The 15,714-nt window shown below is 52.1% G+C and overlaps 1 protein-coding gene across 4 annotated transcripts in view; it reads right to left on the reverse strand.

The window, feature by feature from the left end:
* SMG6 (SMG6 nonsense mediated mRNA decay factor) overlaps positions 1-15,714 on the reverse strand; it is a 108,780-nt gene that overhangs the window by 35,889 nt on the left and 57,177 nt on the right. For all 4 annotated transcript variants that reach the window (XM_051809779.1, XM_051809778.1, XM_051809776.1 and 1 more), the window contains exon 13: positions 10,342-10,543. In XM_051809779.1, the coding sequence (XP_051665739.1) occupies positions 10,342-10,543 (202 nt within the window). The remainder of the gene's footprint in view (positions 1-10,341; positions 10,544-15,714) is intronic.

Here is a 15,714-nt window from a genome sequence, read left to right on the forward strand (position 1 = left end):
ATAAATACTATTGTTGTCGCTATTCATAATATATAAACTTATAGACAAATATTTTTACATACGGCACAGAAAATGCTTTATGCAAAATGCTGGAATGCAAAATGTTAAAGCAAATTTTGTTAATTTAAATAAATTATGGGGTTTACCTTATATTTTAGGAAATATATGCAAATATGTTATGAGGAAAAATGTGAATAAATTATCTGGAGTAACTATCCAGCATTTTTCATGTCCCATCACAGATACAGTGATGTTGCTCATGTGAGGTCTGTGTTTGGGAAGAATTTTAACGCTTCCCAGTGAACCTTCCCTTAGTACCCCCTCATCTTCCTAAGGGACCAGGGTGGCCTGGGGCTGAGGCACTGGCCTGAAATCCTGGGTATCAGGGGTTTGTTCTCATCCTGAAGCAAAGGCTTCCTGTGGGACCTGGTCGGTCCCTCAGCCCCGTGTACCTCTGTTGCCAATCTCTAACAAGGAAATTGCTTTTCCTTCTGTCCGAACGTGCTGTGGAGATACGTTCATTAATGCCTGGGAAGTGCCTTTGACTTCAATGACAGTGAGAAAAGAAAACAATAAATAAGACCATCGTAGTATCTTCTCTTTCTGATTGGGATGTGATGGCATGGGGACACTGAGGGTTACAGCTCCGGCCTGCTGCGGGAGCTGGGCTCTGCATCCTCGCCCAGACCCAGCCCAGAGCTGGCAAACGGATCTGGCATCCACAAAAACAACACAAGGCCCAGCTGGGAGCAGAAACGTGGGGAGCAAACTTCAAGCTCAACGACAGAGGTCACCTTCCGTCTCCCGTAGAGACAGAGTAGATCCCCATCTGTTATTTGGGCTGACCACTCCCTGCATTCCACCCCGTCCACTTCTCTGGCAGGCTTCCCAGGATGTGGATCTTTCTTATTCAGGGTAACAATGAGGAGTTATTAATTCGGTCTTTTTTCAGGTTTCCTGAGGTCCTTCCAATAGCTGTGCCGGTGTATACCACAGCCTTTGTCGTCTTCAGCTGGGATGTTTTAAGCATTTCAGTTGGTCGAAGACAAAATAGTGCCATGAAACAGGGTCACCCCGAAGCCGAGCCACAGGCAGAGACCAAGAGTCAGGTCAAAGACTGAGATAATGCAAGAGTGAAGAGTCTGAGCAGTATCCAGCTGGGAAAGTCAGAGGTGAAGAGGAAACCCTGAGTCCCAGGGACCCCCTGTGCAATCTGAAGCACCACATTAACACTTGAGCATCACAAAGATTGTCTGAGATGAGGCCACGCTTCATGCCCAGGGACAGCTCAGCCAGCCAGAGCAGCCTTTCAATTTCCTCAGAGTTTCTCTGGGTAGCAATAAGAGATGGTTCATTGGGAGGGGATCCAGCATAAATGGTGTTTTAATGAGGCCTTTCAATATACTTATAGACTAATCAGCAAATTCCATGAGGTCTGGGCTCTAATATGTCATTCTGAGTAGACTAAAGCCATGGTGAATACCTTTTCACAGACAGAGCTGTGCACTCTCTGGGCCTGAGTCCTGCCAAGACGCGGCAGGTTCTGTGCCATTTGGGTGCTGGTATAGCAGAAACGAGGCCATTTCCTGCTGAAAAACCCCAAGGGAAGCAAAGGGTGCACGCAGCCTGCTCCAAGGAGGTGCTGCACAGGAGGCTTCATGGTTTGACTCTCCTTTCCTAGGTCACTCCACTATTGCTGACTCCGGGAACAAACGGTCAGTGAGTTTCTTGAATAGCACATTTCCCATTTCCCAAGAGTTTGTGCTGAACCTCTGGAAGCAGCTTTTAGGACACAAGGACTAAACACAAATAGGTCTTCCATCTCATTACATAAATCTGGCCTGACCATGACAGAAGTGAGGATGTTCAACAGCGAGCGTCACCTGATCCACATGAAAAGATCCAATGCCAGGCATGGGACAAGGCTGATTTATCCTGTCAGTCTCTGCTTAGAGCTGATGATCACATCACACTTCCAGCAAACACTTTAAAACAGCCTTTAGCTGACACCAGAGCCAAACTGTGCAGGGCTGGCTGAGGACCTGACACATGCTGGTACACGTGCACAGCTCACACCCAGGCTGCCTGATTCACTTGGAGCAGTGGCTCAAGTGCCCTGTCCAAGATGAGCCTGGAGGAGAGGCAGAGGTGGATCCAAGGCATGGGAGGAAGGGATGGAAATAACATAAGCTGCTTGAGAAAATTCCCCACAGCCTCCCCATGCACCAGAGCAGCACTCCTTCCCTCCACATGCCAGGAAAGAGGCATTTCAGGGGTAGGGAAGGTTGTTTCCACCAACTGCTGGTTCTTCCCTCTCCAGTTCCCCCCGAGGAGATGGGGCTGCCTGGAAGGCAGCACCTCATACTTCCCTGCAAGCTGTGTCCAGACCACAAAGCCACTCTGGTGCTCACTGACAGGCGCGTTAAGAGAACACGTGTAACTGGATCTTAACACGTTGGCAGGTGGTTCCTCACCTCGCAGTGCGACTGCAGTTCCCACACACAGCTCTCAGCCTCAGGACCAGGCAAAGTAGCAGGACCCCAGCTCTGCAGAGGTGCTGGACTGGGGCTGCTGTTACATCTGCCATCCTGCCTGGGCAGGGCTACAAGACCTGTTAACTCTTGACTGTGGCAAAGAGGTTGCAGAGCTTTGAACTCCTGCTGCCTCCAACACCATTTCACAGCTCGATGCCACGGCTGTGCGTCATCAGGCACTCGGCACGGCCGGGGCGAGAGGACGTGAAAAGCTCGTATGCCCCAGAGACTGCAGTGCACAGGATATGGACTGGATTAAAATCTGGTCAACAGAGGTCTTAAAATGTCAGTGTAAACAGGAGGGCAGTGCTGGCGGGGCCGCAGGGAAGCTTGCTCGGGCTTATGCTGCTTAACAATAGGTTCAGTGACCTGGACAAAGAAAACCTTTGCTGATAAAGCCAGCAGATTAGACACCGTCTCAAACCCTCCCAAGCTTTGAAGAGAGCAACTCACTAACAGGCAAAACCCCGGAATTGCTCAGTCACCTACTCATTAACAAACCTCAGGCTATTTAACAGTTAAATGAAAAGTTGTGTCTCCAGAGCAAAGGCTGCAGGACACTGGTGGGTATGGAGGAGAGCACCTCTCCTGCCTCTCACTCCATCTATTCAGCTTACAGAAAAGGCATGGAGATCAGGAGGCACACTTGTATATCAAGGTTAGAGCAGCAACCCAGGACTTCCCAACCTACAGCAAAATTCAATTAGTGGAAACCGAAATGAAGCAAATTCAGCCTGGAAACAACGCACGTTTTTCACAGAGATTGGAACTGGCTCCTGCAACAATTTTCCTGAGGATCCTGATGGGTTCTCAGCCCTTCAGAATCAAGGATTTGTACTTTCTACAAGACCCACTGTTGGAAATTTCCCTGTGGTTTCCTGAGGAAGAAAAGACCAGTGGAGATGTCCACAGCTCCCCTAGCTTGCCAGCATCCGGGGCTCTCCCAGGTTGGATTCCCCACTTCCAGGACTGACGCACACCACTGTGGGCTCCTCTTTGAAGAGGGGGTTTCTGACCTGTACATTCTTCCCAGAAGCTCCCTGATGTTCAAAGCACCTTGCTGACAGACAGGCAGGTGTGCCTGTGACAGTGACCACCTCCCCAAACCCAGTGCGGGGGCGGCGGGGGAGCGGCCCCCCAAACACAGCCCTGGGCAAGGCACGGGGGAGTACTCCAAGCCCAGCTGTGACATTTCCTTTCACCTATACCTGTACAGCTGTTTCCTACAGGGCTGCAGCCTCAAGTGAGATGTGTGAGGCTTCTGTAGGTGCTTGGGAACAAGATGGAACAGAAACGCTTCACACCTGGCCCCAAAATTACAGCACGCTGGCAGGTGGCCAACATAAACTGGCAGAGTACCAGTTGCAATGGACATCAATTAAGCAGCCTGTCATCCTCAGACTGCAGGCTTTGCTTTTTGCGATCTGCATCGCTCCTTAAGCCTTCAGCAGCACCAGCGCTGGAGTTTTCCAGATGGGATCATTTCCCGCAGATTCCACTCGCTAGATTTATTGCAGGTTTTTTTTTTTTCTTAAAACCACCCCCCCTCCCCTTTTTAAAAGCCTGAACTATTATTCCACATTGCGGATTTCTCCAGGGCTGGATTCAGTGTCCTCATGCCGCGCTAGTGCTTGTTTGCCATCAGTTTCCTTTACCTTCAGCTGCAGAAATGCAGTTTTAAGGATATCCTCAAAATTCTCTTAGCTTAAAGAGTGATTAAAAACCAAGACCAAATGATAACTGAACAGGATTCCTCTTGGGAAGATGCCCAGCACAGCCCTGGGAGATGCAGCAGAAATCACTAGGACATAGCACCATTGCTATGGTGCTACATTTAAAACAGCATGACAGTACCAGTGTCCCCTCCTCTGCCACCCAGACCCAGGGATACAGACTCAGCTTGGCACTTCCCACTCCACTAATGGCACCTGGCAAAGGCAGAGAAAGGCTCCTGTGGTGTCCACACAGCCCCTGGCACTCGTGGTTCAAGGCAGTGCCAAGGACAGACAAGGAGTTCAAAGCAGGTGATATTCTCCACGCTACCTTCGTGGTGGCATAAAATTCAACCTCTCCTCCATCACCCCATGACATCATCTCCCAACATGGCCCATAATTTAGTTTAATTGCCTTTTACAATCCAAAGGCACCACATGAAAGGGAAGGTCGAGGCTGGGATGGAGTTCAGATACTGGTCAGAAAATGTAAACATCCCTAACTCTGCCGCCTCGGGGCTGCCAGCTCCTGCCAAGTCCCCGCTCCGAGCAGGGCTGCCTGTGGCAGGGATCTTTCACTGCTTGTTTGGAAACCGAGGCAGGCAGGAATGGAAGGAGTTTTTCAAGGATGACTCCTCTTTGGAGTCTCCTACTTGGGGCTCCGATCTCTGCTCACAGTTTCCCTTTTCCTCTCTGGAGCAAACTCCAAGCTGGAAGCTCTCACACTCATGGGCTGAGTGCATTTGCTGGCCAGCTGGAGAGAGATGCTCCAAGGCTATGGAATGGGAATATGGAAAGGATGCTGAGAAAACAGTTATATTTGCTCACTGGGGTTTTCTCTCTGCTTCCAAAGAGCTTGTGCTCTCAGAGTCCTGGTCTTGCTACCCTTCCTCTGATGTCTTGCAAGAAGTCCTCCCAAAATCACTGTAGTGTGGCCACTCCAATGGCTTAAATGTGGATTTAATCCCTGGCATTCCAGGAGCCATTAGGTCTTGGAAAGGACAAAAAATCTGGTGTTTAGAGGCATGACAGAACCCAGTCACTCCAACAGCTACTCCTCCTGAGCTTTTAAACCTGAGGCTCCCTTTCCAAGAAGCATCAGACATGACTACACACTGCCAAGAGATCTCTGAGAGTCTTAGGAAGACTGAAATACCATAAATAAGTGAAGTGAATAACAAGACAGGACTAATTTTAGCCCAAGTCTAAATAATAATTAGCTCCTAAACAGCTAATCCAAAGGCTACTGCAAATCTAGAGCATGTTGGGGCAACTAGACAAAGGGTCACATTTGGACTGTCCACTTGGGCAGGAGTGCAGAGGAAAGAGATTTGGGATTTCTGAGGAGAAACTGGGGGTTTGGGCCGCCCCGACAGGTGAGTGAAATAAGAAATGGCACAAGTGTGGGAAGCTCACTGGCCACCCCCAGAGCTGGAGGAGCCAAGCTTGTAGGTCTGGGGCAGTAAAATATTGCTAATTATTTTTCAGAGCCTTGCATTTTAGGGCTTTCATTTGCCTGGTGAGGTGAGACAGGGTTGAGACTAGCTGAGTGGTGAGTATCTGAGACAGTCCACTCCACACATGAACATGCACATGAGGGAAAAAAAAAGTGCCTTTCTGTTTGAGAGGAGGGAACCACAGTGACTGGCCCTATAAGCACATGTATTAATCATGCACCGTCTGGTTTTAATCCACACACTGCTGATCCTGCGTCTCACTGTATTGTTATCAGGGGAAGGAGTATTTCTCCTCAATCTTATTCACCAGCCAAAAGCCTGAAAATGCAAAAAACACATTTGTGAAGTGCCTTCCCAAGGACCCCGGCCCCGGACCTGGTGAGCTGGGGCTGCTGCCTTTTTATTGGCGTTTAAAAACCTTTTATTAACGTGTGTCAGGGCTGGGGGAGGAGAGACAGGCTCAGGTTTCAGGACCCCCCATGCAGAGAGGTTTATTGTGGGAAGGGACATTAACACTTTCTCCTCCATGTCTCCCCATGGCTGGGGCATGTGGCAGAGGGTGTGCTGCAGGCACCCCTTGGGCGATGGACATGTTTAGCCCATGAAGAGCTTGCACGGATGTGGACAATCAGTGATGCCATGTGAGGGTAGAGAGAAGAATATCCCTGCTCTGCTCCATGTTAGGGATCTACAGCCCTCTTCCAGCCTTGCCAGTAGCTCCATGGGGTCACTGCAGAGCAGGATGCTCCCGAGACAACAGGATTCAGAGGGAGTTGAGGAATCCAGGCCATGCCCCAGGATCCCAGGGCTGCACCCACGCACAGCTCAGATGCACCACCACTAGGATTCGCTTTAACCTCAACACAACCCAAGTGTTTTCCATTACCAGTCCCCCACAGCGGCACCGTGAATCCGCAGTTGCTACCTTCCTTCTTCCCAAACCTTAACTCAGCCATGCTGCTGCTCCCTGCTCTTGCCTGGGGGTCCAAGGCTGGGCGAGTGAGGTCCTGGCACTGTCTCCTTGGGCTGCAAAGGCTGCAGACACAGCTGACAGCTCAGGCACCAGGCTGCATAGTTTGCTGCTGACTGGTACGTTCGATGGTGTTCCATCACACAAGCTGCAGTGGATATCTGCCCAACATACGCCCAGGAAAACAGCACCAAGTTATGCTCACCCCGGAGCCAGCTTTTGTTGGTTACAGCTTCAATGACAGTGCAAGAGATGATGGGAAGCTCTAAGTGTCCCACTGGCTCCAGCAGGAATCCGAACGCGCGGCTTCATGGCAGCGAACGGAGTCAGAACATTTTCACTCAAAATAAGAGCCAGGCCAAATGCTCAAAAACTTGCTGAGAAACTCTGGCTGAATTCTGCACTCCATCTGCTAAATGGGACGTGGAGAACAAAAAGGAGTGGGAAGCACAGTGTTTGTCCTATATAGCTCACAAAACACCCTCTTGGTAGTGCCAATAACACAACACCATTTTAAGCCAAATTCTCTCCACTTTTGCCTTTCAACAGATTCTTTTTCTCTGAAATGTTACAAATTAATTAAGAAACTAGTGGGTAAAAGCATAGGGTAAGGATTTGGAGTATTAGCAAGCAAGGTGAGATATTACCCTTGCAGTAAAAAGCCAACTGCCTCTTCCTAGCCATGCAAGTGATAGAAAAGGGACCACAGTGAGCTTCCCAGAACCCTCCTCCCATCCCACAAGACACTCACAGGGTGCCATATAAAGAGCAGTACATTTTCATTGCCTCTCCAGCAAAGAATTTGGGCTGAAAACTGGGCCAAGACTGAGAACACAAGAGAAAGAAATTGGGTGCAAAAAATAACTCCTGCTAAAAAACAATGAAAAATCAGTATGGGAAAAAACCAGTGCCAGAGAGAGCTGCTCTGCTGAGTGAGGCACAGGGATACAGATCCCATCATGCCACCATGCTCCACATGGACACTCGCCCTTCCACCGTGAACAACTCAGAGATGCATCTCATAGACTCAGAGTCACAGAATGGTTTGGGTTGGAAGGGATCTTAAAGACCATTTAGTTCCAACCCCCTGCCATGGGCAGGAGCACCTTCCACTAGACCAGGTTGCTCAAAGCCCCACCCAACCTCTCTTTGAACTGATGAACTGCTGAGGAGTTGGATTCATCTGGGCTCTGCACTCTACAAGGAGGGCAGAGAGCAGATGGTGGACTGGGACCTGGACACAAGGGTGTCTGTTTAAGTTGGGTTGGGGTTTCTTTAAAGGGAACTGCCTTTCTGTATCTTGCTCACAGTCACTCGTGAAAGGCACATGGGTTCATGCCTCAGTCACACCATCCTGGCTAAATCTGCAGTGCCTTCTGCAACACCCCACTTCTGCAGAGTCAAATAATTCCCTTCACTAATACTGCAGAAGGAGAAGATTTGTGGAGCAGGGTAGTCATTTGCTTGTAATGACGCAGATGCCACTCCAGTCCCTTTCTACAGCGCTACCAAATCACAGGAAATGGGGTGGGAATGTCCAAAGAGGACACTTTACTTCTACTCCAAGGTGTTTACTTCAACCCAAGCTGTACCTGAGAGTGCCACCCAGCCTGCTTTTAACATCTCCAAGGCTGAAGAGTTTCTGCAGAATTGCTAATGAGGCTAGTCTCAAGTGCTTAACTACCCAAAGGTATGAAGCGTTTCCTAAAGTGTCGTCTTAATCTATTTTGCTTCAGTTTATGCCCATTCCTTCCTATGCTTTTCAGCATGGAGCTGAAGGACAGTTTGTTCTCCTCTTCTCTGCATTTTCCCCGAATTTCCACTACACTAAAAAGCCCCAGCTCTCCCAAGATCTTCTTGGAAGTCAGGCTTTTGAGCTCTCTGCTTTAACTCACTGACCTCCCCTTCATCCTCTTGGGTGTCCTCTGCACAGTGAACATACACACCTGCTGTTTCACCTGTCTGACCATTAATGAAAACACTGTTCAGAAAGAAATAAAGGGGGTACAGGCACAGCCAGGCCTGGTTGCTTCCCTCTGCCTTTTTGGCAGAGCTAACACCATGCTTGATATTCCCAGATGCCTGGGTGACTGGTGCTGAGCTGCAAGGGCACCTACTCCCACCTGAGGAGTTGTGCAGTTTCTTTATAAAGCACCAGAAGCAAAGGGAGCTGGGACAGGGATAACTCAGTTCAGAAGCTCAGGTGTAGCTACAGGACAAAGACACGTCTCTTATTTCACAAAGATGAGTGCAAGTGCCTGGCAGGGCAGGTAGATGGCACTCCAAATAAACCCGTGTGTGGTTAGAAGAGGCAGAGTTCAGGGAATTCTGACCCTCTCCCACAAGTTATGGGGCACCAGGTAGAGCTGCTCAGCCGCCTCACCTGCCTGCTGGGGGCTCTGGTTTGTGGCTGCTGGGAAAAGAATCTCCATGTAGGTGAGTAGGGCACTGGGACTGTCTCCAGCAGAACCCCCATGGGGCACACACAGGGCAAACAGGCTACCTTGGGGCAGCAATGGCAACCACATGCTTCTTATTTTAAGCCCATCAAATAGAGCCTTGAAAATTCATGTTTCCACAGTGACTTCCTGGACGAAGGCGCTTCCCCAAATTGGGAGGGCTCTTGGTTTTACCCTTTTACCCTGTGCTCCTCTGCTGCAGGCAGTGCTGTGAGCACAGGTTGGGCAGACAGAGAAGTGAAACAGAAATTCGCACCTTTGGGTCCCTCTGTGAGAAAGGTCCTAAATTTCTCACCGTCATTTCAGGAAAATGTCAAGAAGAAGTGGCACATGGGAAGGCACATTGCCCCCGTCACACACAGGCTCTCCACAGAAACCTGCCCTCTGCATCCCCACTTCTCCTCCCGTAGCACCAACCGCTCGGGGAGGAGGCGCCGGGACTTCCCAGATGAGCCGTGTTTTCTGGAGCTGCAATTCTGCCTCCAAGCAGGAAACTGTTGAGAGCCACTCTTATCCTGCCATGCCTCCAAGGGCGTGCAAAACAAATGCCATTGTGCCTCATCCATCCCCCATCAGGCTCCAACACGTTCTCCAAGTGCAGCCCCCAGATCCCTCCTGGCCAGGTGGTGGCAGAGAGCAGACCCAAAACCCCACATCAACAAGGGAACTGATTTCATTATTCTAAAAACAAACAGCCAAAGGAAAGTTCAGGCTAGAATGGGCTCCTAGAGCAAAGAAAGGAAAATAGAGAGCGGGCAGTGGGGAATGCTTCATATTCCTAAAAGCCTTTTGTACGTTAACACATGGTGTCTGCTTCTCTCTAGTCACCTATTTATCACTCTCCTCTTTAGAGAAGGAAAAAAGTCCTGGCTGCCTTCCTAAGGCAGAGTTTTGTGGCCGGGGGGAGGGGGAGGGTGCTTTAAGCATGATGCAAACCATTTGGAGTGCACCGAGAGCTCTGCCAACACAAGCTGCACTATTTAAACAAGTGAGGAAATGATCGTATATACAACATGCCAGCGAGCACACACACACCAGAGGAAGTCGAGAGGGGTTTTCATGACACAGAGCTGGATGTCAGCGGCTGAAAGGTCGATATTTTCCCTTAACACCCTTCTCAATGACTTAATCGTGTTCCGTTTGCACAGAAAACTTCCCAAGAATAAAAGTCTGGAGGAATTGAGGGGGGATGTTTGGCCTACTGCTGACCTTGTCCGAGGTCCTCTCCACGTAGCAGGGCTCCTGGGGGGCGACCAGCAGGGGAACGAAGCCCGAGAGCAGCCGATCCTCTTCCAGGCTAAGCAGGGCAAGGTCGTCATCTGGGTCCTTGTACAAGGGCACCTCCGACTGATTCACTGTGGTCAGTATGTTACAGAAGTCAGCCAGCGTCGCCCACACATCTACTGAGACCCTGGGAGAACGAGGAGAGACGTGAGCAATTCAGGGCTGGAATGCGTTGGGAGTTGCCTGCAATGCTGCAGCGAATACCAGAGAGGTGAGGCGAGGCGAGGCACGGCACCACTGCTGCCCTGCCCCACGGGAGGGCTCCGGCACAGCTGCGCTGGCACCGAACCCAGGAGGGATTGTAACCCTCACCCACCAGCGCTGACACCGCCACCCGTCCCCCTGGACGGGGCCGGTTCCCGGGAACTAGCCCTTCCCACTGCTCTGCCCACCTCTGCCCGCTCTGGAGCCGGCACATCCGCAGGGAGCAGCTTCCCCGTGCAGTGCCGGCAGGAACCAAGCTCATTCCAGATGGGAGAAGTGATGTTTGTTACTCAATTTTAAAGCCTACTGGGAGGACAGACCGGACACCCGCACTGCTGTCAGGGCAGAAGGGGCTCCTGGAGGGCTCCAGTCCAGGCTGGGGGGCTCCAGCCCAGCCTGGGGCACTCTCTCCTTCGCACAGCTGTTACCTGCTGCAACCACGTGCTGCAGCCACGCTCTACAGCACAGAGATTTTCTCAGTTAAACCCCACCCACTCGGGGGTTAAAGTCGTGTTTTGCTTCTGGCCAAGGGTTTCAACACTCACGAGTGACCTGCAAAGCTGCCTCTGCCGTGTCTCACCTTCCCAGAGCGGAAGTGATGTGCAGGGAGCCGGGTGCGAACACGAGGCCACCAGCAGCCCTGGACTGCTCTCCACACATCCCCATCACACATCCCCATGGCTGAGCACCCTGGGGAGGGCTCAGCACCCCAGAGAGTGCCAGCATGGGGAAAAGCAGGGAAGCAGGCAACAGGAACAGGGGTACTACAGCTGACCAGGCTGTCTTGCACTGCATTTCCTCCTCCTGTTTCTAAAAACACTCAGATTGGGTTTTTTTAAGTGCATAAACTGGGATGAAAGCAGGGAATAGAAGAAACTGGGGCTGATCTGCTTCTGGTGGCAGTAAGGAGAGCTGCTCCTCCACCCCACACCTCTGCAGCACTGAAAAGCACAGGGAAGCCAGCATCACCAGGGGTGCAGCAGTGACCGGTGCGGGCCGAGGCAGCCCAGGGCTGGAGGGAGGCCCCCTGCTCTTTGAACTGCTCCAGGTGGACAGAGTCTGCACTCGGTTATTTACGGGAATCAATGTACCAGGAAAGCACACTGAAATGAAACATCTTGTTTTCAAGAGCGTCCTGGGAGCCAGGCAGAATGAGGAGCCATTAATCAAAGCCCGGCACGTAATCAGCACACATGTAACGCAGAGTCGCCCACGTCCCTGAGCCAGCCCTAGCCCACGTTTTGCAGAGGAGAAGAGGTCCTTCAAAACCCTCTGGTCACAGACACCAGGAGCTGGGTTCATTCACAAAGCTCCATCGCTTGGCTCAGCCAGGTCTGGCTGTCAGAAATGTTTAAATATGGAAAAAAATAAACAGTTGCAACACGTTTTTTCGGAGGGATCTGTCCGAGGCCCTTTGTGATGTAATGGGAAACGCTGCGTTTGTGCTACCAGCTGGAAAATAAACAGAGCTGCGAGGGTTAAAAGGAACTGAACTTTCCACGACCCCTATCTGTAAAAGAAGAAAATAATAAGAGGAATGATCCACTGCCCCACAGCCCTGATAGTTTATCCTCCGGCCCAGGCTGCAGAGACAAGCACCGGATGTGATAGGGCTGCTCTGGGCCACCTCCAAGGCGAGCTCTGCCCATGGGAGATGCACAGGGCTTGGGAGGCTCAGCCTCCCCCAGTGCCCTCTTGGCAACTGGGCTCGGCTGCCTGCGGCCAGTCACATAGCACTGGTGGGGCCCCATGGCTGGGCTGCCACGAGGGCTTGGCTGGGATGAAGGAGGTGCAGAGGCATCAGCAGGGATGAGGGAGAGGAACGGGAAGAGCGCCCGCAACCACGAGGGAATGAGCGCACAGCGGTGTTGGGGACAGGCACGGATGCAGAGGACACTCCCAGGGGGCTGGAACAGCCAGGTGCATGAGGCCAGGGAAGAGGAGAAGGGAAAGAAACACATCGCCTGTATTCCCAAAAAACAGAGCTGCAGGCAGGGGATGGAGATGAGCAGTGAGTGTGGGAGGGAGGCAGAGGGCAGCAGCAGGATGCTGGGCTGGACTGGGATCTGAAGCAGGGCAGGGGGTGAAGGAGCAGCACAGATGAAGTATAGCGAGCATCTCTTTCCACGGGGCTTGGCATCCAAAGTCAGAAAAATGCCACGTGAACAGTCACCGAGCTGACACTGCTAATGCCTTTGCAGGCACCCAGCCCACTGGTCCCCTCTTCTCTCTCCCCTTGCATCACTGCCAAGCAGGGCACTCCTCACCACCCCTGAGTGTGAGAGCAGTCCCTGTCACTTCATCCTTCATCTACAGCTTCACAGTGCCTTGCCACATCTGCCATTTGCCCTGAACGTGGCAGGTTCCCACCCTGGGCTTGCTTCAAACCTCAGACTGTGCTGGCTACCCAGGCAGCCAGATCTCCCTGCAACGCAATTCCCGCAGCCCCCTCGCACACGCAGCAGCCTGCAGAGCCTTCAAAAAGCCAACAAAGAAGAGGGTGCTGACATTTCTGCTCTGGTTGTCTCCTGTGATGACAGAGACAACACTGCAGAGATCAGGTCTGACCATTTTCTGCCATCCCCTCGGGTGCAGCTCCTCCTCTGCAGCACATCTCCCAGCACTGCCACCACCAATACCATTCACCAGCTGCTGCCTGCTGGAAAAGCCAGTGAGGGCAAACAGCTCCTCATGTTGACATGTAGGGCCCTGTGGATCTCCTGATTGGATGTGCACTCACACTGGAAGGTTGCACGACATTCAGGACCCCTGTCAGGTGCCTTCTCCCCGCTGCCTCAGCCCAGGACCACCTCCTGGCCACCCCCAGACATTTCTGGCTTATGTCACCCCACAGTGCAGCAATGCTGGAGCCTCTGCAGAGCCCAGGTAGGCCCAGATGCTTGGAAGCTCTGTGCATGCACAGTGCCACAGCTTCATTGTCCCTCTGCGGAGGGAGGCCCCGAATTACTGACTCTGAGCCCAGGCACACAGCTCCCAGGTACAGGGACGAGGCTCCCAGAGCTTTTAACCGAGGAAGCGAGAAGGGGGTTAGCGCGAGGTCTTTCCTCAGAACGGGGGTTCATTCACTTCCCCACAGACACATTTACATTTGCTTATTCCACCAGGACGGGAAAAAAAAATAAGAGTTAATTTCTTTTTTATTGCCTCAGGATTCCAGGTTTAATGTAGCTGTCAGTGTGAGCGCAGCCCAGCTGCACGCCGACAGGACACGGCCCGGCCAGGCGATGGTGAGAGCCGCACAAGTGCGCAGAGAGCTGGACCCCAGCCCCGGGGCCGAGTGTGGCCCCGGCGAGGCTGGGGATGGCTCCTGGCAAGGATGATGCCCCTATGGGCATCACCACAAGGCAAAAGGCACACACCAAAGTGTGGGGAGAGCAGAGGGTACCAGAGTGAGCCTGATGCCCACCGAATCCCCGCGGCCACGGTGCTGCGCAGCGCTCCGGCGTAAGCCACCATCTTCACCGGGGGCGCGGGCTGCCTGGTGATTAATATCAAGCACAATGACCCCATGTTACAAGCCTGCGGGGGCCTGTGGAGGTGGCCATTTCCTGTGTAATACCAGCTTGTTTAAACACTAACATCCAAACTCCACAGCTGCAGAACAAACCCGGAAAGCGCGGCGCAGAAGAAGCCCTGCATTGTGTTCCCAGCCGGCCCGAGCCGCGCTGCCGTGCAGATGGCAAACGCCTCGGGGCTGTGAGCTCCCGGGGCCAGGCACCGCGCACCCGCCGGCTCCCAGTGCCCACCGGATGAGGTGATCCGCATCCTCCCCCTGGGTTTCCTCCCTCCTGAACCAGGGAAGGCTGAATTAAAAGCAGCTCCTCTGTAAGGAGCAAAAAGGGTTGGCCATGGGAGCTCATCCCAAAAGGTGTTCACCAACCTTGTCCTGGGCTCAGACAGAGCAGGGTGAGGTGGTCACAGCTCCTTTGCACCAATGGTTTCCCCCACCCCGCTTTGCACACAGTCCCTTTGGTCAGCCTGGCATCCATAAACCCATTCCTCTCCCAGGAACCTGCATTGGGAACAAGGGACAACTCCCTCCCCAGGAGAGGTGCAGTGTCCTCTCAGCCAGCCTCTGCTTCGCCACAGCCCCCTTCTCCACGGAGACTTTTGGCTTCTGCTTTGGTCAACTTTACCTTCATTCTCAGCCAGGTTTACACTACAGAGACACCTCTGAATACTCACTTTGATGTCTCGATAGGGAAACTCTGGTGGCCAGCATTACTGGGGCTGAGATCTGCAAAAGGGATTTTCCATTTAGTCTTCAGCAGACTCCAGCAATGTTTTGGCACCCGTGTCCAAGACTCTGTCCATCTCTCCCAGTGGGAGCTGCCATCTCAGTGACACTTCTCCGCAAGAGCGATGTGATGAGAGCGATCTGGCAGATCTCTCTGGGAAGGTAAGCTCTAGAATGTGCTCACAGCTTTTGGATTTAATTTAATACTTGGTTTAAATTAACCATTTTTAAATGCTTGCAGACAGTCTCCACAAACTGAGAGGCCCTTCGCTCAGCGCGGAAGGAGCATGGATTCACCAGGGTCAGCCCTGCAGCAGCGTGTCTGTCCAGCCAGTGGCTTCCCCATTGGTTCTAGTGCTTCATTTAGCAATGGATTAATTGTGGCAGCAAAGCAGAGCAAGGAGTAGCTTTGCTCTCCCCTCTGCAGCCCTCTTCATAGCCCAAAAGGAGACAGATTCACCTGGACAGCTCCTATTCTGGAAACACATGCAGAAAGAGCCACAGAAAGCTTGCTGAGTCCCTCTTCCAAAATAGGAAGGACACCCTTCACCTCTCAAATACACACAGTGGCCCCAAGGGAGCGATTTACATAGTCCATCACCTGAAAAAACCTGTTCCAGGACATTCCCTGAGCCATGGTGACCATGAAGTGTGGCCAAGAGCTGGATGAGTACACTAGACCAAGGAGGGTGGTTTGGGGAAAGACAGAGCTTCTTGCTCGCGTTGAATTTGGGACTACTGAGCCCCCAGAGGATGCCTGCCAGGAACCAGGGTTCATTCCCAAGCTCCCACCAAGCAAAGGACTCTGAAGACGCAGCCTACTTGAGCCTCCCATC

Source organism: Manacus candei, unplaced genomic scaffold, assembly GCF_025592945.1.
Source record: "Manacus candei isolate 608988 ecotype Guabito, Panama unplaced genomic scaffold, ASM2559294v1 h1tg000076l, whole genome shotgun sequence".
NCBI classification, from domain to species: Eukaryota; Metazoa; Chordata; class Aves; order Passeriformes; family Pipridae; genus Manacus; species Manacus candei.